Raw genomic sequence first — 26,312 nt, forward strand, 5'->3', positions numbered from 1 at the left:
CCTCCTATGCAAAAACACACTGCAGCTCTGCAGACTTTTACAAACCCTGAGGCCTAGCCGAAGGGAAAAAAATGAACATTTTTATAAACAATTTACATTAATTCTATCTATATTTCACTCCTGCTAATGTTATCTAAGCCCTGTAATCTCTTTCACATTTTATTTGTATAATTTGTCTCATTCTGCATTTTGTCACACAGAATATGTAATTGCTATTTTTAACCAGCATGGACCCCTGACTCTCAGACAGATGCTGAGTCAGTTTGTGTGGTGCCAGTGCTAGCCATAGTAACAAACACTGCGTAAGCGCCTGAGGTCAATTTTTAGAATCCCACAGGCCACATACTAAGATTTTACAATGCCTAGGATCTGACATTACAAATCTATACAGCTAATAGTTAATTGCGCCTTCTATTTAAACAATAATTGCCTTCTTCAGTGCCTGCCCAGGTCTGTGTATGTAATTGTATTTGCATGAGAGCCTTCCCAGTACCCCTCTCTTCCCCCCCCCCCCCCCCAACCCCTAGTCCATTACAGCGCCTAAAAGAGGTCTTGCCCAACTCTAAAGCTTTTGGTGGTTCGGGAGGACCCTGGTTCCTTCCCAATACCGCCGCGCTGGGCACCACTCCCAAGCGTCCCCAGTCTCACTCGGCTCGCTTCGGTCTCTTTGCAGTGTACAGGGGACTTGATGTATGTGGCGTGCTCAGCACCACTGAGTTCTCCACTGCGGAACGGGCCGTGGGGGACAGCGCACTCGCCTCACAGCAGCAATGCACCTCCTTCTGGCCTGCCAGGTGCTTCAGGTTAAAAGGTGGTTGGTGATCCGTCGCGCAATATTCTTTAGAGGTGTGGTATCTGGCTCTGTTCGTGTCTGCTGCAGAGGTTCTGCCCAGACTCTTCAGCCTCACGTAGTTTCCCCTGGATCCGCAGGACGGTTTGTTATGAGTTCCTCCACCCACTCACGCGCCGTGTATCCGGTGTGCCGTGGGCTACGGTGCCCATTCTTTTACGCACTGTGCCCGGACTGTGCTTGGTGGGGGGCCTCGGTCTGTTCAGTTCAGCTTTCTGGGGGCTAAGCTCGGGAGGGTGGGGGTTCAACTCCCTTTTTAGCCTTGGTGGAGGGGACCGACGCAGATTTGCTAGCACATCTCTGCGCCCCCTGGTGGCCAATCGTCTTTACTTTTTACCTGTTTTGGTAACTTTTCTAACAGGGCACACAGCATCTTACAATGTAGTGCATGGGGATACATTTGTATCACCCTAGGTTACTTTTATATGTGCCTAAAGACAAGCTGATGGCAGCAGTTACATTTTTACAATTTTTGCATTACTTTAGTATGCACATTCGTGTTTACTAAACGTGGCTAGTGCTTAAAAATTGCTGTGCCTTGAGATTCTTTGCTTGTTCTTTGGCTGCATTGTGTCTTGGCTTTCTTCCTGTCTTCTCGGGTCCAGAAATCCCTAAAATGGTCTGGAAAGCTGCTGTTTTCATGGTTTAATACATGCCATTTTTGTGTGGGCCCAGGAAAACAGTGGGACCGTCTGGTCCCATTCCACAAATATGCTGCTTGAAAGTCTGGTGTGCATGCAAGAGTGAAACCCATAGTGGACCCTGATTGAACCTCTTCTGGCTGAGTAAGTGGTGCAGATCCTTGGCAGGCTAGTTTTTGCCATGAGCCGGAATTTGGGTTCAGAAGGACTGAGCCAAGTATGCTGTGTAGCTATGCAGCTGATTGAAGACCTGTGAACGACTCCTGAAGAGGCCTGGTGACCTTTCCTGCAATTGTCCCGGTGAAGCCCTGCAGGACTACCTGATCTGACAAGGCCCTATGCAGTACTTTGACCCTTGAATTGGTGGGACCAACCATTCTCTACGTCTTCTCGCACTCCTGCAGTTTTGAGCCCTCAGAATCGTCCCTGGACCACCCGGTGGACTGACGAGCTTTGAATTGGGCTACCGTGTCGGAAGCATCGATGTTCCACATTTCCGTCAGGAATTTTGGTAGTCTCCAGCTCATGCTACAAGTCACTTTCCTACCAAGTTTCTGCTTCCCAGCATCAAGGGATCCTGCCTGGGAAGGACTTCTTCGACTGCAATTAGAGAGACACCAGCTGTGTACTGTGTGCAGTGACTGTCGCCAGAACCAGCTTTCCTCCATCCGGTAGTGTCCTGAAAAGGTCTGCAGCAGGTTCTGATGCATTTCTACCTCGGAAAGGGTTGCATTCGGCACCTGGAACCAACTGGAATCTGCCTTGCACCCACAACTCCTGGGCTTCCTCCACTGGATCCCATGGCGGGCAAACCTACCTACAGCTACTCCCAGTCGACCTGCCTAGTCACTTGGGAAAATCGCAGTTTGGTTGGTGAGTAATCCCAATAGTTACAGCCACCCTTGTGTCCCCCTAAATACACTTTAGAATAAACGTTTGTTTATTCTATTCCATTGCTTTTTAAACTTTTGTTCTAAGAACTGTTCTAAAAGGTGGAAAAAGCCTCTTACCTGTTATAATATTGAAGTCTTCCCAGCATTTTTCATCTGCACAAGAACCATTCCTATCTTCGTCCTCTCTCCTAAGAAGAAGCTTTTCTGACTTTTTGGCACACGCCCACATTCAACATAGGGATTGGACTTAGAAAGTTGGGGTGGTAGTCTTGTGAATTGCTTTTCCTTACTGCATCATTACTTGCCTTCCTTTCAGGTGTTCAAGTGATTTCTGCAAACCAAAGGTTACTGTATACCTGTTTTGATAACTGAGTGTTGAGTGATATTACCTACTTTAGTTTTTAACAGTCTAAGCGGAATATTGTGTGCTTTTGTCGTGGCTCCAGCCGTCCCTCACTGCCATGCAGTTGGGACTGTTCTTTCCCAGACGTGTTCCGGTACGGGCATTATCGATCCAGTGGCCTTTTATTCACATAAAGTTACCATTTCAGAGAGGAACTACACCATCACAGAGCGTGAACTACTGGCAATCAAAGGTGCCTTCTCTGAATGGCGCCATGTGTTGGGCACCTGTCATAAAGTGACTGTATTCACTGATTATCAAAATCTGCTCGCCTTAAAATCTGTGAGGTGTTCCTCTGCCAGACAAGCATGTGGGCATTTTCTCTTTTCCCCTTTTGACTTTGTCATAACCTACCGTCCCGCAGCTCTTCACGCCAAAGCAGACTCTGCATCTCGCCTGGGGACGGAAGAGTGTTTCGACCATGACTCATCCCTTCTTGCTTCCACATCAGGTAGCATGTGCTTGCGCGCTGCATGCTTCATTATGGTTGTGATGCTGGAAATGCATTGGAGGGACAGGGCCTCCCCGTCCTTGTCCTGTAGTCCTTTTTCATTTGTGTTCTGTATTGTTTTCTGCCCAGGAGTCCATGTGGGACTCCTGGCAGTGCAGCTCTTCCTATTTTTGGTTTGGTGTACAGACCTTTGGAATGCCCTTATGGCACCCATGGGTGGGGGTGCAACCCTGTGCCCCTAGTGTGTTTTTGGGCACCTTTTTGTGGCCCACAGAGCAGGGTATGGGCTGGTGGCAGCTCCATGCTGAAGTTGACGGGTGCTCTTAGTATCCTCTATTTTGAGATACCCAGGCCCTGCCGTTGGAATCAGTTGATTCCTGATAGAAAACAAGATGGCCCCTGTGGCCTCTTGCTTTCAATTGCCCGTTACCTTGTTTTTCCAAAGTCCTGGGAAGCCCTGACTCTGTCCCTCCCCCCTGACTGGCTGTTGGGTGGAAGTTCCATATATGGTGCTGTTGTGAAATCCAGGCCAGACTGGCTGGAGCTTTCCCAATGACTATGTTGTGGGTACACCCTGTGGGTGGGACCTTGGTGAATGGAGTGTGTGACCAATATGCAATTCTTGTTGGGGATGTCTGGTTTCTAGTATGAAACACAATGACTGAGACAGCCCTGCCCGAAACTGGTACGAATGCAGTGTGTACTTTTGAATGACTTGTCCCAATACACATTCCTTGTTGTGAGTGAGAGGGAAGAGAATGGCCTGAATCCAATGCACTGTATGCCTGATTGGCTGAATGACTGCTGAATACCCTTCTGAGTGATTGGTTGCCCGAGTGTGACCCAGCAGAATGAATGGGAGATCAACTAGTATATCTGGGGGCCTCTCACTGCTAGAATCCGTTCAGAAACTGAAGTTGAAACTGACACTTAATCTTGAAGCCGAGCCTGAAGAAGATTGACTGCTGTCTCCCTTCGCCAAAAGCCATCGAGACTGTTCCAAGAGAGGACCTGGTTAGGCGCCCTCTTCCCGTGCTCCGAGGGACCATCGAGCACGCTAACCTTCACCGAAGCTCCCTGGAAGTCCGACCATGTGATGCTTGAGCTAAAACATGGCGCTGATGCGCAGTGCATTCTGGTGGCACTCAGAGCTATAATGGATATTTATTCCATGCCTCAGTGAAAACTGCACATGCTTTGCTAAAAAAACATGTCTTCAATGTTATTCGTTGCTGAGCCTAGTATGCAGGCCTCAGCCAAGGACACAGCACTGGGAAAGCGAGAATCCACAGGTGCCGGCTGGCACCAGATATTAAAAAAGGGTTTTATGTCTTGCTATACTTGCGCCAAGGTCTCCAGGATGAGTTATGGAATTGTTTTCTGTGGTGCGTTAGAAGAGGGAAGCTTTGCTCCTTGGGGTTGCTGTCGGTTGACCCGGCCGGCAACCAACGGTCACTTATCAATGCGCAAGCGCTAATACCAGAAGGTTCGAGAAATTGCCACCCCTTTTTGAGGGGGCATATATGCGAAGCTCTGGAAAGGTCAGGTGGAAAAAACAAAGACCTCAGTCGGAGGGAGGGACGCCTTGTTCCGACCTTCCTGTGGGCTGTTGTGCTCTCTACCTGGCTGTTACCAGGGTCTTCCAGCCGCTTCTGGCGAGATGAGCGATTCAGTTATGCCCATGGTGATGTATTCTCTTTAATTCTCTATCTTTTTCTGTGATTTATTTCTGTTTTATCACTTGTTGCTTCTTAACTAAGAATAAATAGCTGTATAAGTACTCATTATCCGCTAACTGAGTGTCTGGCTGCGAGTTATTGTTCCGTCTACCTGCGTATTTCCTCTGCTCTGCAAATGTACTGGTGATAAATGACTGTCCGTGCACTCTTGGCGAGCAATACAGACCACCGAAAGGCTGCTGACCGGAGACTGGGACCGCCGAGGAGAACGAAGATAAGCACCAGACATTCCGTCCACCACCGTCGACTAGGGTTCGCAAGTCTGCTGTAACCGCTGGAGGCCTGTCGAAGCCGCGTTGCCCAGAAGCGGGGACCGCTTGGCGCTGTGCCAATGACCAGAGCCGCACAATCCTTTGCCTAAGACTTTTGATTCACGGACGCGCTCATCTGCACCGCCGCCTGCCTTATCCTGCTGGATAAGGCCAGGCTGTGGACGCGCAGAGCAGCATCCGCCAGTGGGTTTCCCGCCACCCAAAGACCGTAGAGATGCCGGACGACTCAACGCCCTTCCTGGGCCACAGTTCGTCACAATCTCTTTGCGGTCCTGAACTCTCGACATCGAGGTGCCCCGCACGCCTCTTCCTTGCAGGACGTCTTCGACTCGTCGTCGACTAGCACCCCCAGGACCGAAGCCGCTGCCTCAACATCGTCTAACTTCCATCGAGGATTCTCGAAGCAGAGTTCACTTTCTTCGAGCCCATCGACGATCCGTGGCTCCTGCTTTAAAGGGAGTCTCTCGAAGTATCCCTGGATGCCTCCTCAAGGAACTCTGCTATTCCAGGTACATTGAGGTGGTAGAAACATTATAGAAGGAAATTAGACTTGTAGAACAAAATATTGACTGGGCTTGTGATATATCTTTACTTTACAGGTGCCCAGGTGGGGGGGATCTCGACACAACTTTGTCTAGTGGTAGGGGCCAGCATTCTGCCATTTGTTGTAACCAACTGCTTTACTCCTATGTTTATTGTTGGTTACCTTTATTAATTTATTTGTGTGACATTTAACCAGAGTACAGTTGATGCACTTTAATGAAATCTGATAATTGTGGTACCACTTAGAACTGTATTTCTGATGTTTGTTAATCTGCTTAGAATCACATGCTGTGCATAGGTCCGACATCCAGTGGTCACTGCGGAGTATTGCATTTTGTTTTTCGTAGTCGAAAAAGGGGACGTCGACAAGGCGTGTCTGAAACACTATCCCTATAGTGACGTGCGTTGTACCCACAATCCCTCACCCGTCGAGGTCCCTCAGATTGTTTTTTTCCGCCCAGCTTTTGGTCGCCTTCACGCGGAGCTCCTCGAGAGACATTGCAACTCCTCGACCTTTGGTCGTTTTTTTCTCATAATATTAATAAATACCTCCCTCGACGCAGTGTAAGCTGTTCTCCGCCGAGCAAGATCTTCGACGGAGGGTCGAGCGGAGGAAATCCTTCGGCGCAGCCGAACACGTGGCCTGGCCTCGCAGGCCATATACAGTAGGGAGAGTGGGGTCGTGGGACATCTCTGGGTCTTTTCTGAGAATGCCTTTCCCTTTTCCCTTCCTTTCCCTTGGGGTGCTTATCGCGATTTATTGCCTCGGCTATGGAGAGGACTCCCTTTAGGTTTTGCCCGCTTTGCAAAGGCAAATTTACTTGGAAGGACAAGCATTCACGGTGTAACCGCTGCTTGCCCCTCGATCACAAGGAGGAAGGTTGCGCGGCTTGTCGGCTTCTTAAGCCTAAAACTCTAAAAGACCGTAGGGTTAAAAGGTGGGCGGCCTACGCGATGTCGAAGGCCGAAGGTTCACCCGCCGCTGCTACCACCGACAGTGACGAGGAACGCGATAACACGACCTCCGCTACGGAAGTCGAAACCCCCTCTAAGGAGCGCTCGCGCGCTTCGTCGTCTGTCCCCGGCCCCGACGGGCTCGGCTCACGCCCTGCTTATGGGGATGAACACCCCGGCGACATTGACGCACACAAAGACTCACATAAGCACACAACCCACGGCTCTTCTTCGTCTAAGCCGAAAAGAGCTTCGGCGCCCAAGGAGACGCAGGTTCCACCGGCGGCCTCCTCGGACCGTTCGGGTTCGAAGCCCCTCTCGCAACCGCAGCCGCGACCAGCGACTGGGCTTTCGGCAAATAAGGGCGCCGCCCCCAAACCATCGGCCGGCGCGCATCAACAGAAGGCGCATACCGCCGTAGAGCGTTCGACACCCATAGCGTCGAAAACGCAAGCTTCCGCCGACAAACGAGTCGCCGACAAACGAGTCGCCGAAAGCTTGGCGAGGATCGCTGTAGCCGACGCCCAGAAGCGTACGCCGAAAAACACGTCGAGCGCTACGCATAAGTCGAAAGACACGCCGAAAAAGGCCGAAGCAAGGCAGGGACTACCCCCTTCTGTCGGGGGGTCACCCAGCACACCTGAAGGTTTTTCGGAGGGCGACGGGACACTTTCCTCGACGCTTTGGGAGAGGTCGAGCCGTTTCCAGTTAGAGGACCCTATTTTTCCCCCGCCAGACCGCTCTGGGGTACCCCATGAAACCATGGAAAGACTCCACCTCTGTATGGAGAGGATGGAAAGGTTCATGGATACCCAGACCTCTCGAACTCCCAAGAGGACTAGAGAAGGGCCTCAGGAGGACCCCAGGGCCAAAAATCCGAGGCTAGCCGATCCCCAGGTGGACACAGCCTCGGACTTCCATAACGTATACGACCTCACTGGGGAGGAAGAATACTTGGAGGAGGAGGATGATTTTATAGACGATCAAGTAGGACAGAACCGGGAGGAATGTCTGGAAGACAGGCCAGACATTATAGAAGAAGGCTTCCGAGAAGACTCTGAAGAAGGACCTTCGCACCCCTGGCAATCCCCATCAGTGTATTCCGACACTGATGTCCTAAACCTAAATCCTCCTGACAATTCACCGGTTAGGAACACGTCTCCGATTGACGATCAGCCCACTTTCAGTGCACTGTTGCGCAGAGCAGCAGCACATTTCGAACTGGACACTGGGGAGCTCTCTCCAGAATTAGACTTTGTGGAACAAGTAATTAAAGAGAAACCCCCGGTCAGCCAGACCATTCCCCTCCTAGCTTCAGTAAAGAGAAGAATCATTCCTTCGCTGACCACTCCTGCATTGATCAGAGGGGTCAATCCAAGAATTGAAAAACTTTTCACTCCTTCTCCCTCAGACCCACTCTACATTAGGGGACATTCCATTCCGGATTCCCTAGTAGTATCTAATACTAGAAAGAGGGCAGGGGTACCACTTTCCACCAGTGAGGCACCCCCTGACAAGGAGGGCAAAAGGCTTTATGCCCTGGCAAAAAGAGTAACTTCCTCGGCTGCCTTCTCAGCAAGAATTGCGAACAACAATTCTTTGCTTGCTAGCTATGCAGACGCACAGTGGGCCAAACTGCGCAAGGACGCCGAGGAAGCACCGGAGCCTTTACGTACACGCCTACTTTCAACTATTGGCGAAGGAACCCAGGTGAACCAGAGCATTGTAAAAAACTCTCTGGACGCGGCTGAAACAGCGGGACGTTCCCTGGTGCAGGGAATACTCCTAAAACGCCATGTATGGCTGCGCAACTCAGGGATTAAACCGGAGACACAGGCGTCTTTAATAAATAAACCTGTGGAAGACTCTAACCTATTCGGAAAAGCGGTGGATGAAGCTTTAGAGATGGCGAAAAAAGAGTTCGATACTATCAAGACTCTTAACCAAATCTCTAAGCCCACTACCAGACGCGGCTATGGCAACAAACGCTTTTTTCGTGGCCAACGCCAACAACAACAACGTCAGCATCAACAATACCCTGCCACCAATTACCAGACCAATAGTGGGCAGTACAGCCAAAGAGGCCAACGCCGGGGTAAGGGGAGAGGTCGGGGATCCACCCCCAGAGGCTCCCAAGCCCCCAACATCTCCAAGTGACGCGAAGATTCGCGTCCCCTCTCATGCAACACCGGTCGGGGGCCGGATAACATCCTTTCTTCCTGCATGGGAGGAGATAACGTCAGACCGTTGGGTACTTTCCACCGTAACCCACGGATACTGTATCGAATTCAACAGTACCCCATCCTACAGACCCCCGAGGGGACGTCGCATGACACCGGAACATCTTGCCATCCTTCTCCAAGAAGTACAACAACTGCTGGAAAAAGGAGCCATAGAGGTTGTGCCTCTATCTCAGGTAACAGAAGGTATTTATTCAGTGTACTTCCTTGTACCCAAAAAGGATCTAACCATGCGCCCTGTATTAGATCTGCGCCCAGCGAACAAGTTTATCAAACCCCAAAAGTTTCGTATGGTAACCTTACAGGAAGTGCTCCCACTGCTTTCTCAGGGAGATTACATGACAACATTGGACATGAAAGATGCATACTTTCATATTTTAATGTTGCCAGCGCACAGAAAATACCTCAGGTTCATGATAGAGGGCAAACACTACCAGTTCAAAGTGCTACCCTTCGGCATAGCATCAGCACCAAGGGTATTCACGAAGGTGCTGGCAGTGGCAGCGGCCCACCTGCGCAGGTTGTCCATCCCAGTTTACCCTTACCTCGACGACTGGCTCATAACAGGGGATTCTTACGAAACATGCTTCTCCAATACCCAAAAGACGGTAGACCTTTTGTTCAAGTTGGGCTTCTCCATCAACGAAAAGAAGTCCAGTTTAGACCCCAATCAAATCAAGCAATTCCTAGGGGCTCTAATTCAAACAAAGGACGGCCTCGTCTTCCCCTCCAAAGAGAGGGTCCAAAACATGCTGTTTCAAATCCCTCAATATGTAACCGGTCGAGAGGTGACGGTACGCAAAGCAATGCGCCTACTAGGAATGATGGCGTCGTGTATTTATTTGGTACCTCACGCGCGCCTGCGCATGCGCCCTATGCAAGAGTGGCTCAACAGCCAGTGTTGTCAGGCCAGCGGACTATGGGAGGATCTAGTTGTGGTCTCGCAAGCCTTGGTTCTCTCGCTACGGTGGTGGACAAAGGAAAACATGGAAAAAGGGAAACCCTTTGCCACACCCGCGGCGGAAGCCACTCTAACCACAGACGCATCCCTCACAGGATGGGGGGCGCACCTATCCCATCTGACTGCTCACGGAGTGTGGACTCCGAACGTAGCATCCAAACACATAAATCTTCTGGAGCTACTAGCTGTGTTCAAAGCGCTAAAAGCCTTCCAGAAACACCTACAAGGCAAAACAGTATTGGTCCTTACAGACAGCACCACAGCCATGTACTACATCAACAAGCAAGGGGGCACCCACTCTCCAGGCCTGTCCAAGCTGGCCCAGAATATATGGAAGTGGGCTCTCAAACAGGACATGTTCCTACTATCACTACATGTACCCGGGGAACTCAATCTGCTGGCAGACAGTCTCAGCAGAGATTTCCCCCTGCCCAAAGAGTACGAATGGCGCCTGCACGAAGACATCGTCTTCGACGTCTTCACACAATGGGGATTCCCAGAAATAGACCTGTTCGCAACCCTGGAAAACTCTCAATGCCTAAGTTACGCCTCCAGGTACCCCCAGAACCAATCCAAGGGGAACGGTCTGTCGATGCAATGGTCAGGGAAATTTGTTTGCGCTTTTCCCCCGACTCCCCTTCTCAACAAAGTGGTGCACAAGATGCACCAGGAACAAGTGACCATGATACTAGTGGCCCCAATGTGGGCACGACAACCATGGTTTGCTCACTTGATGGAAATGTCTCTATCCCCCCCAGTAAAACTCCCCTGCCCATACAACATGCTGTCTCAGGACAAGGGCAGGACTCTACATCCATGCCCCCAGAACATGAACTTAGCAGCTTGGCTCCTGAGATCATAGAGTTCGGACATCTACAACTCCCACAAAGATGCATGGACATCCTCAGGGAAGCCAGAAAACCGAACACTCGCCACTGCTATTCTAGCAAGTGGAAAAGATTTGTCATCTGGTGCAGGAGTAAAAGCATCAACCCTATTGACTGCTCTCCCACACATGTAGTCCTATACCTGACCCACCTATTGGATTCAGGTCTAGTGTTTAACTCCATTAAAGTACACCTAGCGGCACTTTCTGCATACACCACTTCCCAACACAAAGTGTCGTGGTGGAGGATCCCTGTTATAAAGGCCTTCATGGAGGGAGTAAAGAGAATACACCCCCCGATAGCTGACCCAGCTCCCGGATGGGACCTTAATGTGGTACTTACCAGACTCATGGGCTCTCCTTTCGAACCCATGCACAAAGCATCTCTTAAACACCTAACGCTTAAGACTGCTTTTTTAATAGCTATCACCTCCATCAGGAGAGTAAGTGAACTTCAGGCTCTTTCTATTCTAGACCCCTTCATTACAGTTCACAAAGATAAAGTGGTTCTACGCACTCACCCTAGGTTTGCTCCAAAATTTATTTCTAAATTCCACGTAAACCAATCTATAGAACTACCAACGTTCTTTCAAAATCCTTCCAATTTGGGAGAAAGGACTCTGCACACACTAGATGTACGCAGAGCGGTCATGTTCTACATGGAAAGAACCAGACCACTGAGAAAGACTAATCAGTTCTTCGTCTCGGTGGCAGCAGGAAGAGAAGGAGATGCGGTTTCAAAATCCACTATTTCTAGATGGATTGTCCAACGCATCACTCTCTGCTATACTCTTGCTAAGAGAGAACTGCCCTTTAGGCCGAGAGCACACTCTACTCGAGGCACAGGGGCATCCATAGCATTCATTGCAAATGTTCCCCTTGAGTCCATCTGCAAAGCGGCTACCTGGAGTTCTGTGCACACCTTTACAAAACACTACTGTCTAGATACACACTCTAGATCTGACTCCCAGGTGGGACAGGCAGTATTACGACACCTTTTCTCTACTGTTCCTTCTCATAACCCACCGCCAACTCCGGGTACTGCTCGCTAGTCTATGCACAGCATGTGATTCTAAGCAGATTAACAAACATCAGAAGAGAATGCATTACTTACCGTAAAAGCATTTCTGATGGTTGTATCTGCTTAGATTCACATGCGCCCACCCTTCCTCCCCGCTCGGATGGAAGGAACATAGACTTCCTTTATATATCTCTCTCTTTTCTGTACTCACTCACGTCTAGAAGGCTCCCTCAGGGCAGAAAAATACAAACAGAGGGACCTCGACGCGTGAGGGATTGTGGGTACAACGCACGTCACTATAGGGATAGTGTTTCAGACACGCCTTGTCGACGTCCCCTTTTTCGACTACGAAAAACAAAATGCAATACTCCGCAGTGACCACTGGATGTCGGACCTATGCACAGCATGTGAATCTAAGCAGATACAACCATCAGAAATGCTTTTACGGTAAGTAATGCATTCTCATATTTGCCATTGTAGATTTACTACAAAGTGAGTTCTTGTGATTGTGTTTATAACCTTGAACCTTAATTATGTAAAGACTGTGTTTTAACTAATAGTGTGTGAACATTCCTTTGTGGGTACTTGGGGACTTACTTAAGAACCAGCCTGCATCCGCTCCTGAGAAGCTAGGCCTTGATTGCTCGTCCATTGCTACCGTAATAGAGAATCTTGGCTGGGGTCCTCTGTGCCTCTCCTCTACCATATAGAAAGTAGAGGTACAGACCCTGGTTCATGATTTCCATGGATTTCATAGTTGAACTCCCACCTGTCCATCGACATGACTCCATATGGGTGATGATTGATTTTTTTCACTAAATTGGCTGTATTTGTGCTGTGTATTGGGTTGCCTTCTGCCCCTGCTTTGGCCAGTCAGTTTTTGAAACACATTTTCAGTTTCTTTGGGCTTGCGTCGATTATCAATTTACCTCACGTTTGTGGCAGGCATTAACTTCCTCTATTGGCATAGAAGACGATATTCCAGTACCTACCACCCCCAGACTGATAGCCAGACTGAACGTCTGAATGCTACTCTGGAACACTCTCTGTGCTGCCTCTGTCTGGAGCACCATGAGAGCTGGTTAAATGCCCTCTTCTTTGTGAGTTTGCTTATAATAATTCTCTTCACTCCTCCACTGGTTCGTCCCCTTTTTATGCTTTATGCAGTCAACAGCCACGTTTTATTCCACTTGCCGCTCCTATACCCATGGAGAATACATCTACCAACGCTTCTATTAGAGCGCTTGTGGCCCTGCAGACTTCCGTTAGGGGAAATCTTGTGTGGGTGCAGGAGCATAACAAACCGTACGCAGATTCTCATCGCGTCCCCGCTCCGGCTTACCGTTCGGGTATGATGGTTTGGTTGTTGAGAAACCTAAAATTGTGAGGTGCCTGCAAACTCCTGCGGTATTTTGTTGGGCCCTACAAGATCCTTAAGGTGCTCAATCTGGTGGCCCACTGACTACAGATGCCTGGTTCTTGACGGATCCATCCCGTATTACATGTCGTTTCTTTCCGATTGAAGTGGGTGGAGCCGAAGACTTCTAAGTGAACGTGATTTAGGACTCAAGACTTCAGAAGGGTAAAGGGTTCCATCTGGTGGACTGGAGGGGCTATGGTCCGGAGCACCGTTCCTGGGAGCCTTTGGTTAACATTTATGCCCCGCTTTTCTTATCTCTTTTCCATCGCTCCAGGGGGGGGCGACGCTTGCTTTGGGGGAGGATACTGTCAAGGTTCCCGCCGTTTCTTACTGCCATCCCTCACTGCCATGTCCGGGACCGAAGCTCTGCCGCTGCATGCAGGATCGGCACCCTGCAGTTTCTCAGTGCACGCACATGGCCGGCACGAGACGCTGGCGGTTGTCATGGCGTCTCCATGAATATCCCGGACCCAGATGACCTGACTGTCGGCGGCCACGTCCCCTTCGGTTCCCATGATCACTGCTACCCCTGGACACAGCGCACTCGCGTAATCAAGAGGCATTCATGAGAACGACTAAATACGCTCACTATTCGTTTGGTTGTGCTTCCGATTGCAGCATTTCTACGCTTCATGTTTCCTGTCTTTCTCTGCTCCAATGACCTGATTTCCTGAACCTCGGCTCTGGTACTCTCGACCCTGCTATTAAATTAACCCCTAAATGTACAGTGCTTTCCTGTTTAACTCCTGGCTCTTGACCTATTTTTTTTTGTTATAAATAAAGATTGTTTTAATATAACAATCCCAAAAACAAATCAACAAAAGAACTGTCATGGTCATTCACAATCAAAAGGTATTATACATTTATCAACAATTAAAAAGGCCTTCAAAGTGAATACGGTGGTATGTTGGTCGTGCCCATACCACATGTGAAAAGGAGTCTTAGGTCACCACTTCTTCCCACCTATCCCATATTTTCAAGGATTTATTGGGTCATCCCCTTGCTGTGTAGATCCTGTGCTCCATCAGGGCGCATGTGTCCATATCCGCCTTCCATTGGCTCAGTGTTGGGGAGTCGGGGGCTCCCCATTTTTGCGCTATATTACGCTTGATTAGCCTCGTAACCGTGTGGAGGAGCAATCTCTTCCACTTGGTAGTCTCAACTTCATAGGGAACTCCTGAGAGTAGGGTCTTTGGATCCAGTGGTATATCACGGGCCAGGACCCTGGAGAGTTCACCAACGCATGCTTCCCAAAAGGTTTGTATCCGGGGACATGGCCACAGGGTATGTATAAAGGTTCCCTCCTCGCCGCACCGAAGACAGTTTGGGTTTGAGGCTCGTTTCCAACCGTAAAGGCGTGTCCTTGGGTAATAAACCTGGTGTAGTACTTTCAGCTGCACAAGACGAAGTCTGGAGGAAATGGATATTTCTCGGCGGTGCATAAAAACCTGTATCCAGTCCTCTGGGTCTATTCCACCCACATCTACCTCCCATTTCGCTTTCAAACTGATCAATTTGGGGGTGACAAAGGATGTAATGGCGTTGTATAGAATAGAGGTGCATTTGGCAGGGATGTATGCTTGCAAAATGTTACGCTCTATGGGAGTGTGTTCCGGAACACTAGCGCCTGCAGGTTTGTGGGCCTTTAAGACATGGGCCAGGCGCATATAGTGATATTGTTCTGTGCTCGGGATCTGGAATCGTGATTGCAGGGAGTCAAATGAAGCCAATTTCCCATCTGTCAGAATATCGCCCACTCTCAGGTAGGGATGTAACAGTATTACGGTATACCGTTAAAGATACCGTGAACCACTTAATTGAACAATAATAACCGTCATATTGTTTATACCGGTATACCGTTCATACCGTTAAGTGTGCTTTTCAATCTGATTTGGAAAGGCTGCAGTAAGCAAGTGCTGCACAGTCTTGGTCTTGCACTGTTGGATGTGCCGTCTGCCAAGTAGTTTCAGTTGGAGCAGTTTTTAATGCCATTCCATAAACCACACGTGCCCGACACAAAATCAATATGTTAGCAATAGGAAGAATAAATACAGTGCCAAGAAGGAAAAGGGTTTACTTTGGGGTTTATATATTTATAATGGATGTTTTCTAAACATGTGACAATGGGGGATTTCCCTGGTTCTATCATTGAATTTACATATAATAAGTCACACTGCGAAATGTACTCATCTCTGTGGGTATTCCCTGCTGCCATACCAAAGGGTAACATGTCCCTAATTACTGAACACCTTTTGGCCCGCAAGTAAACTTAAGGCTGTAACATAAAGAGAGAGTGCGTGTGCGTGTGTATGCGCACAAGCGTATACTACCATCAGACTCCATTGATCTGTGGCATGCAGGTTATCAAGATGGCAACATGTTCATCTTCACCAGTGACCACTTAAGAAAAACTATTCAGTTTGCTTTGCCAGTCGCAGCAGGGCTCACCCCCCCCCCCCCTCCTCCTCTCCACACGTGTTTGGTGGAAGCAAGGGGTGGCATTTCAGTGGAAAGTATGTTGAAAAGCCCTATTCTGGCCTTGGGTGCCTGGTTTTGTTTGTGATGATAAATCTGACAATTTATGACCTTTTAGAAAATATTTGTTAAGATTAGTTAACTTCACCTGCTATATCGCGATAACCATGATATACCGTCATTTGGCAAGAAGGTTATTGTGCCGTCATAAAACTAATACCGTGACACCCCTACTCTCAGGGCCCCAGCCCTCACCCATTTAGGCCATGGCTCAGATTTCCCGATTTCGGTCAGGTTGCAATTTTGCCACAGGGGTTGTGCGGTGGTGATTTTGTTCTCCCACCCAATGAAGTGGTGTGCTTGTCTCCAGGCCATAATAAGGTGTGTCACGGTTGTGGGTGGAGAGGGTCTCGGGAGGGGTCGGTACAGGAGAGTTAGTGGATTTGTGCTATGAATAGCCGCTCTCTCGGCCCGTATGTGAGGCAGGTCCTGATCTCCATGTAGCAGGTCATTGACCACTGCCAGTTGTGAAGCCCAATAATAGGTTTGGAGACGAGGGACCCCTATTCCACCCTCCCAGATCGATCTTTGGAGTGTGCTTAACGCGATCCATGGCTGACCTCCACCTTCCCGCCCCCATATGAGATCTTTAAGAAGTGCCTCCACCTGGTGAAATTCCGAGACTGGGATCCCGAGCGGGGCATTCTGAAGAACGTAGAGGAATCTTGGAAGGGTGATCATTTTAAAGAGCGCAGATCTGCCCATGAGAGTCTAGGGAAGGAGCTTCCAATGTTGAACGTCGATGGTGAAGCGATCCATAATCGGCCGGAGATTGATATAGATACCCCGTCAAATCCCCCGATATCCGGATCCCGAGGTATCGGAAGCCTTGATGTTCCACTCGGTATGGACAGTCCTGGGGGATGGCCTGTGTTCCCCCCCTTCACTGGGAAGAGAACCGATTTTCCCCAGTTGATTCTAAGACCTCTAAACTCTCCAAAGCGGACGAGCACATGAGTCACAACGGGGCAAGACCAAATTGGATCCCCCAGGTATACTAGGAGATCATCTGCATACAAAGATGTCCGGTCGTCGTGGCCCTCCGGCCAACTAGACCCTATCCAGGCTGCGTTCTGGCGGAGCCAAAGAGCGAGCGGCTTGATCGCAAGGGCGAAGAGAAGGGGAGAGAGCGGGCATCCTTGTCGCGTGCCTCTACAGAGAGGGAAGGATCGGGAGGACCAGCCATTTACTTTTACCTCTGCCTGGATATTTGTGTAGAGCAGTCGTACCCATCCCAGAAAGGCCTCCCCAAGCCCCATACGACACATGACCTCCCAAAGGCTGTCCCATCTAATTGAATCGATTGCTTTTTCGAAATCAATTGCCAACAGAGCCAGCGATCCGTCCATAACTAGGGATCGCTCCAATGCCAAGTGGAGACGCCGTAAATCATCGGGGTCGATTTGTGCGACATAAAGCCACATTGGTCCGGGTGGACCAGGGTGGGTGCAACCAGTTGTAATCGATTTGCTAAGAGCTTAGCGAGGACTTTAGCCTCGCCATTAATCAGTGATATGTGTCTGTAGGAAGCACAGTTGACCGGGGGTTTGTCGGGTTTAGGGATGACCACAATGGATGCCTTACATGGATATGGGGGGAGGGTCCCTTGCTCTCGCGTGCCGAGGAACATTCTATGGAAGGGGGGGGACCCATCCTGTCACCACCCAATTTCTGCCAGATTTCCACTGGGAATCCGTTAGGACCCGGCGTTTTCCCTGTTTGTAGTTGGGATATTGCTTCTGAAATTTCAGCTTCAGATAAGGCGGAGTCTAGTTAATCCTCCTGTTGCAGGGAGAGAACTGGTAGTGTTATGGTATCTAAGAGGGAGGTGTCAAGCGGTAGAGTGAGGGCTCGGTACAAGTCTTCGTAAAACTCGGCAAAAGCCGCTTCCACTATCTCGGCATCTGATTGGCACCTATTGCCCTGAGAATTTACTATTTCCCAAACGTGGCGCTGTCCCTCATCTTTCCTCTCCAGCCAGGCAAGCATTCTGCCCGCCTTGTCCCCAAGTTCATATATTCTCGCTCTAGATTGCCAATGGGCCTTCTTAGCGTTATCCATCGTCCTATTCCGAAGGCGCTCCTGGGCGCGTTGCAGGGATTGGTGAGGCTCGGGGATGGGGTCAAGAACATGTTTGGTCTCCCAATTACGCACCTCACCTTCGGCTTCTAATATTTTCTGGAGTTGAATTTTTCTTTTATGTGCCGTCCAGGAGATTACCTCTCCTGTAAGCACCGTTTTATATGCCTCCCAAGTTGTCGCAGGGCTGTCCACCGATTCTGCATTGATTTCAAAATATTCGGTGGACACCTCAACAAGGCGATCAGTCAGTTCGGGGAACCCAAGGTAGTAGTTGTTTAATCTCCAAGTTCTAGGGGGAAGATCACCTTGCATACGTATTTCCATTGTCAGTGGTGAGTGGTCCGAGATGCCTCTGGGAAGCAGTTCTGCGGACATCGCCCTGTGGAGGTCGATATTTGGTCAAAAGAAGTAATCGAGCCTGGACATGGACCCGTGGACTCCCGAGTAGAACAAGTATTCTCTAGTGCCGGGGTGTAACTCCTGCCAAACATCCCGGAGCCCCAAAGCGGATGTGAAGTTAGCCAGTTTGGTAGGGGTATCTGGGTTCCGATTCCTAAGGTGGGAGCGGTCGATGCTGTCCATGGCATCATTGAAGTCCCCCCCCCCCACCCCCCCCCCAGGATGTATGTGTCAGGTTGATGTTGCCCCATAAGGGTGGTGAGGTCCCCTAGTAAATCCTGCCCTAGCCCGGGTGGAGAGTAAATCGAGGCGATGCGCAACTTCTCACCCCAAAGCGTCCCTAAAATGAACACGTAGCGTCCCCTAGGGTCCTGTTTGGTAGTTTGCAAGGTGAATGGAATACGCTTATGTATTGGGATAAGGGTGCCCATGGATCCCATTGTATACCCCGCATGGAAAGCAAGACGGTAGTTGGTTCTTTGGAAAAAGGCACATCTTGACCCCGCCAGGTGGGTCTCAGTTAAGAGGGCCATATCGTGAGAATTTCTGTTTAAAAATTGCAAGATAAGGGCTCTTTTGATCCCTGATCCCATCCCATTCACATTCCCAGTGACCCGTTTAAGAGATCTGGGATGTCGTACGGGTGGTGCTTGGGTACCCACAGATGTCATTTACGGCGCATTATGGAGGTTCTCAGGATACTGCGAGCAAATAGGGAGTGGCGGTATTCCTCCATTCAGTGTAATGTGAGAGGAATTCCTATGTGAAGAGATGCAAAGTGGTCCAGGTGGGGGACAGTGGTCAAATCGACCTGTGAACATGTAATAGTCCCGAAACAACATGAGAAAAGAACTAACTTTCAATCTATCCCAACCCGCCCCCTCCCCATTCTCCACCCCAACACGAAGTACCTGTTGCCCAAACATTGCTGACACTCAAACTGAGGGTGCCAACTTGAAATCCCAATGTCTGGATAGAGTTCAAAAAGCGAAGGGGGTTCACCGGGGGGGGGGGTGGATCTGTCCTTCCCGGGGGCCCCTTCTCTAGCGCCAAATGTTAGCTTCTTTCATGGTGGGTTACATCTTGTGACTGAGCCGGAGGCGTGAGTGCGGTGCATCCATGTGCTATGGCAGTTCATTTAGACCCTCCATTGCAGGAGAGGGATTTGTTCAATGTTCGTCCTGTTCCGCAGCTGGCTCTAGGGCCTCCTGTCCCAACCGCTCCAGGTTCCTCCCCGGGGAGGCCCGCCGTGGCCCGGGTCGGGGTCTTCCTCTTTGTCTCCTTGGTCTTGTGGTCCAATCACCCTCAATATGAACCTCTTCCCATTTCCGGACCTCTTGTGGGTCCGTAAAATGAACTGTAGATCCCTGATGGTAAATCTTAAATTGGGCCGGGAAGAGGAGGCCGTATTTCATTCAATTGGGCCAGTTGCTTTTTCAGTGGCTCAAAGGATTGCCGTACACGATTACACCTCTTAGGTGTAATCGGGGAGGCGGAAGGCTATTCGTGACCCATTGTGCGTGATCGTCCCTTGTGAGCGCGACATCTGCAGGAGTGTCCCTGTTGCGATAATTAAGCAGTCTGGCGATTATAGTTCGAGGCGGAGCTCCCGGGATTGGTTTATCCGAAGGCATTCTATGGGCCCTCTCTACGGAGAAAAACTTTGAGAAGGAGTGGGGTTCAAAAGTGTCCACGAGCCACTGTTCCAGGAACAATTCCATGCATTGTCCCTCCCCCGCTGGCAAACCAAGAATACAAACGTTATTGCGGCGGGACCTTCCTTCTCCCTCATCAACTCTAGATTCCAGAGTTTTCAGGCGCTTTAAGGCTTGACAGCTGCCTATTAATCCCATTGATCTTGTCCTCTGCTTCGGAGATCCGGTGCTTGGCCTCGCCAGTTCTAGAGGTCAGCTTTTGTAAGTCATGCCGCAGGAAGGAAACATCCACCACGATGCTATCCATTTTAATCTCCATGAAGGAGCGGGAACTGGCGATGGCAGCCATGACATCCCGCAAGATGAGAGGTTTTTCACTTGTACGGGAGTTTGGTTGTGTTGCCAGGCCCGCCGGGGCCGGGGTGGTAGCGACCGCAAACTGGTCCATGCTGCTTTGGGTGGACGCATTCTTCTGCCTATCCTTTCCCATCTAAATAAAGGCGGTGAGTTTTGATGCTGCGATGGAGGGATCAGTACTGTTTGACCCGGCCCTGGAATGGCAGACAGGGCGTGTGGGGGTCCGGCACCTCCATTAGCGCCAATTCCTGATGGCCCTACCCACAGGGTGCACTGTGTTATGGTCTTTCCTCCATGTGGTGGATCAATCGGGTGGTGCTTGTGTCTTAGGTCAATTCCCGGTTGGGGGCGGGAGTATTTCCCCGCAGTGGGCCCGGTGACAGTAGGGTCAGGACACAGCAAGAAGGGCCCTCAGCCGGCTCCCGGATTCCCCTATTGGATTCTTAACTGTTAGCCAGCAAGGGCCTTCAGCACCTCTGTTCACCCTCCCCGGTGGGGAGAGGCCACCCCTTCGCTTTGGGTATTTGGCAGTCCGGCTGTTAGCTGGTGCCGGGCACCGTTTACAAGAATAGTTCAGGGAGGAGGGGGCCTACTTACTTGCAGTGCTTCAGGCCGCGCCTGGCCCGAGTGCAGGTCTCCCTTTCGCGGGCTTCTCGGCGCCACAGCCCTGGAGCACACCGCGTCCCGGAGCCCGAGAGGCAGGACACACCCTCGGCGGGCGGTGCACGGATGCAGGGGAAAGGAGCCAAGTGTCAAGCCGGGATCGCCGCAGGCCTTCTCCCCTCTCCTGGCTCCTGCACGGACCCAGCTCCGGTGGAGCGGCTCTGCCCGGGCGTCCTCCACTCCCTCGGGTCCGTAGCTGGCAGGCCTCCGTAGGTTCGGCAGTCCACGCCCCTCAGCCCTCTCAAGCGTATGTATCAGCTTCCTCATCCAGGTACGCAGCGTACGGCCATCACAGGCGGCTGGATGAAGTCTGATCCCAGGCGCCGGTGACCATCGTGGACGTGGGCCGCGGGGATACTGGCCCTCGGTGCTTGCGGATTTCCTCTGCTCCTCTGGCCAGGTAGACGTTGTAATCCTGCTGATCAGGACCCACCGCCTCACGGGTTCGCTGAGTGTGCTTGGTGATCACGAATGCCCCTGAAATCAGGATGTGAATGGAGTATTATTATGGCGCCAGCGGGAGCTCACCAGGCTCACGTCCGCATCGTTTGTCTGCTGGCCATGCCCCCCTCTTGTCCTATTTTTGTATCGGACTGTTGATTCTGTGCTTGTGAATGAGGATCTCCCTCCAAATCTTTGCTTGGAGAACCGCGTCTCACTCGCAGAAGGTTGGAGGTAGATGAGCGGAGGGCTTGTGATGGATAGTATTTAGGTAGGCAGCGTTGCAGGTAGGTAGATTCCAGGCCCCAGAAAGCCTTGTGGACAGTGCAGAGGGTCTTGAACTTCATCCTTGCAGCCACTGGAAGCCAGTGAAGAGATTTCAGTGCCAGTGAGATGCGGTCCCTGGGCTTGAGGCCAAGTATAAGTCTAGCGGTTCTTTCCTGGATGTGTTGTAGAGGGCGCAGGGCAGAAGAAGGGAGGTTGAGGAAAAGGCTGTTGCAATAGTCCAGCCTAGAAAGAACCAAGGCTCTGGAGACAGTGAGCCGCTGGGGGAAAGTGAGCAAAGTAAGAGTACCACTGAGGAGGTCTAGCTGATAGTTGGACTTTTTAGAGATGTCAGAAATGTGAGAGAAGGAGAGAGTGGACTTGAAGATGACCCTGAGGTTTTTTGTCTCGCAGGTTGGCGTAGGGCCAAGGGAGGCTGACCAGAGCGAAAGTGGGAAAGCGAGAGCAGGGGTCTCAATGCGAACGAGCTCAGTCTTACTGACGTTGAAGCAGAGGTAGTTTGCTGCACACCATGACTGAATAGCGGACAGTCGCATATGAGCGAGGACGAGGCAGCGGCTGAGGGTAGCCTGAATGAGCTGCATGTCATCCGCGTAACACTGGAAGTTGGAGGTGAAAGTGGCAATCGCATGTGCCAAGGCAGCCATATAGACGTTTAAGAACCAAGGGGGGAGGTTAGATCTCTGGAGAATGCCACAAGTTGAGAGAGCAATAGTCTAGAGAATGGCTGAGTTGCACCTGAGATGGGAGATAAGAGAGAGAGGAGATTAACCACGCCAGAGCCCGATCTGTGTTTTCATGGGTGTCAGAGGCATACGATCAGGATGGTGTGGTTAACTGTCAAAGGCAGAGGAGAGGTCAAGGAGAATGAGGACAGAGGGAGTGTTGGTGCCAAGATTTGAGAACAGGTCTATCTCCAGGGCTGCTATGTGGAGGTTGACTCTCACAAGCACCAGATTCTGCTGTGTCGACAGGGATTCCAGGGAGGAGTCTTGTGTCGGAAAAGCGGTGCTTCACAACCTGTTGGCATGAGAGGAGTCTGTTTCAGGAGTAACTGTATTACTTGAACTATTACTATAAGACCCCATTACTTATCTGTAACTCATGTTCTCCAGCATGGTTCTTACATGGATTCACATGCAAACACTCCCTCCTTCCCCTCTGTGGCCCTTGGTTCCTACTGCCACTTTGCATGTGCAGCCAAATCTGAAGATGGCCACCAGAGGATGAGCTACAAAAAAGAGGACAGAGTGGCCTGGGAATTGCCTCCCGATCTCCCTAATGGATTGTGTGGGGGAAGATATTTGGGATGGTAATCCTCAATCGATAGCAAAAATGGGTTGATGATAATGATGTGCTGAGCGACCTGCAAGGTGGTTTCCATGCTAAAAGGGGCACAATTAACCACTGTTTCTTATTGTTCAGTGATCCAGAAATATACTGTATTACGCAAAATGAAACTATATGCCCTATTTCTGGACCTATAAAACATGTTTGACAGTGTCAAGGAATTCACTATGGCAGATTGTAAGAAACCTTAACATCCCCACTCAACCTCTGATCTCCATAATGCTGCTATCTGGGGAAAACCAAGCCCCTGAACGTTATGGCTTGGGGGCGGGAAGGGGGGAGGGGGGGTTCAGACTGACGCCTTCTGTTAACAAAGGGGTTAGGCAAGTATGTGTCCTTGTCCCCCTCTCATTTTGCATCTACATTCAGGAGATAATAAACGCTCTGGTGAAGGGCTGCTTTGACCACCCAAAGATGGCATCCCTGGAGATCCCTGCTCTCTTCTATGTGGATGACACTTGCTTACTGGACACTACACCGTTGGGCCTGAAACATCCTTCTGTCAAAATAAAGACTTGCATCTCGAATTGAATGCAGGAAAAACAAGTTATGGTGTTCAAACCACATTCTGCCGAGTACTGCTTCATGCCGATCCAAGTCGACAATGTCAAGCTGGAGCAGGTTAAACATTTTGAATATCTGGGTGTAAGATTTCAACACTCGGGGGCATGGTCAAAGCAAATCCTCAAATATGGGATTACGCTGGAAAAATACAGTGGGGCAATTCAACTATCCTACAGAAGGCATGGAAGCGGTGCAATATCCCCGCTTTTGAACTATACAAGCAATATCTGCAGCCACATATGGTTCTGAACTCTGGGTATATGCCAACATCAGGAAACTAGCAAGTATAAAGCACACATTCTTTCAAATAACGTGTCCTCTTGCCGGCTAGTACTAATCACTGTTACAGCTTGAATTTAATGCTTAATGTTGCCCCGCTATGCGATTTATTCGAGTTCAGACGAATTGACCATCTATCGCAAAGCAGAGAACCACTTGTTATCTCTGAATGGAGTGTATACGGTTAAATGGGTCACACAGCTGAAACACAAATTGAGTGTGGTAGGAATAAGTGACGTGAGAAACCAATCTAGCTCCCGCTCAGATATAAGGTCACAGAATTTGAAGGAGACGTTAAAAATAAGAATCAAAGAGATTAATGTGGAAAGCCGCCATGCTAAGGCTGGGCCCAGATTATCTGTCTTGTGGCTGACTGGTGATCAGTACACCTGCCTTGACCACATTCCGCCTCCTTTCGAACAATCATACATTCACTTGAAACTTGGGATCTGGTAGATCGCATTGTTCACTAAAGGGTGGCACGCAAATGCTTCTGTGCTGTGCCTGATGTGCAAATTAGCAGAACATTTTTGAACGCACTATGTATTGGCATACCCCTGCTCAATCAATTTGAGACCATGTTGTCTGAAGCCAATGCTAAACGATCTGAGGATTCGCCGCACAATTGATGCTGTCAAGCTCCTGAGAGTCTCTGCATCCACATGTCATTTTCTAACTGCCAGAAATACCCGCAGAGTGTGGTTGCACAGATTAAAAGCTCTAAAGACTCCAGGCGCAGGAGTCTAGCCTACTTAGCATTATGGTACAACTATCTGGGCTGCAAGTTTACTCTCCGTGTTAGCACCTACTTGACTAGTGGTGATGAGTTAGGATCCCTGGCCCACCTTAAGCAAGACTTGGTCTAGGTTTTTATTAATTTTACCTGGCATTTGGTATTTATTGTTGCTGTTTTATGAATTAAGGTTTTTATCAGACGATATTGCATATTCTTTTCACATTTTTAGCCAACTGCATATTTATAATCTTAACCATGAAAACTGTATTGTATTTTTGCTACAGGTAAGTAACTTGTTCCATATTAAATAAAGGAACAATGGGTTTTAATAGTTCGGAAGAGCTACATTGACTATTGTGTTCAGTGATTTCAGCATCATAACCATTGCATGTTGATTATTGCTAATCTATTTTCACAAGAATGTGGATAACTATTTCAGTGATATTTTGAATACTACAAATTTAAATTGTGTTATGTAATTTTGATATCTGGAGGCTACATTTATAATTGCATCCGTTTTTAGAACCCTGTGATCAGGAAAGAGTGTTCCATGTTAGAACTAGGAATTGCTAGTGAAAGGTGAAGATGCAGGTCAGCTTATGAAGAAATTTTTCTTGTTGCTAGCCGGATTTTATTTAAGGTTTTATGTCATTGTTTGCCTACCTGAAACATGAACATTGAAAACGTCAACCATGAATCCCTAGCCTACTTTGGAGAATGAGAAATATGTCCCCCAAATGTTCACTGCATATGGCTGCTGGACATGTTGCTGCATTTTTTGCGCATTTATTAAGGGGAGTAGTGTGGAGGAGCACAGAAAAGGGGCTTTTAGAGGTGCGAAGTTGGGGTACCTTTTCTCATAAAAATTTTGCAAAAAATAGTGAAATGTTGAAGATCTGCAAAAACCATCTATTCTTGGAATCAGTAAAAATGAAATTTGATAAAGTTACCATAAGTCGTGGAAGAATAATCTAACCTATATATCTTCTTTTTTGTTTGTTAGAATAAACTGACAACTTTGGATATAGCTGCCAACCGGATCAAAAAGATTGAGAACGTCAGACACCTACTGGAGTTGCAGGAATTTTGGGTAAGGAGCTGACCCCTTTATACCTTCCCCACTCCCCCCAACAGAAACAAGTTAGGGGGAGTGTTTGACAAGTTCACTACATCCATTTCTTGAGGCAGGTTTGAGGCCATTGGCCCCAGTCACAGTTTTCAGAGGTGTGATGCAAGTAATATTGGTCTACAGGAGTACAGGGATGAGTAGTGGCTAAACCACCTATTCTGGAATCCCTGTTGATTTGATAGCAGTATGGGGCAATCATAACGGGGAAACGGGCACAGCTTATGTCCTTGGTACTTTGTTGTATTTCAGGCTGATGGCAGGCTGTACTTTTAAGAAGGGGATGTGAGGTGATACCAGTAGCAATCCAAACAACCTAAGTAAAGTGGTTACAAAATACAAATGTTTGATTAAATTATTTTCATCAAACAATAAAATGAAGGCAATTAATCCAAAAACACTAGAAAAAAAATAGTACCGACTTTTGTAAAAGGGCATTCTGGTTCGATGACTTGTGTGTTCAGGCAGTAGGTTGGGAACAATGTTGCTATTCAAGGATATGCATGTGAAGTAGGTACAGAAGGAGGGCTTAATAGTCAATGTGATAACTTAAAATGGACCACAGT

General features: G+C 49.2%; 1 protein-coding gene across 2 annotated transcripts in view; it reads left to right on the forward strand.

Annotated features, from left to right (window-relative positions):
* The window catches only part of PPP1R7 (protein phosphatase 1 regulatory subunit 7), a 735,538-nt gene that overhangs the window by 537,038 nt on the left and 172,188 nt on the right, over positions 1–26,312 (forward strand). For both annotated transcript variants that reach the window (XM_069618102.1, XM_069618103.1), the window contains one exon: positions 25,624–25,710. In XM_069618102.1, the coding sequence (XP_069474203.1) occupies positions 25,624–25,710 (87 nt within the window). The remainder of the gene's footprint in view (positions 1–25,623; positions 25,711–26,312) is intronic.

Source organism: Ambystoma mexicanum, chromosome 10, assembly GCF_040938575.1.
Source record: "Ambystoma mexicanum isolate Mex_15411 chromosome 10, UKY_AmexF1_1, whole genome shotgun sequence".
Lineage (NCBI taxonomy): Eukaryota > Metazoa > Chordata > Amphibia > Caudata > Ambystomatidae > Ambystoma > Ambystoma mexicanum.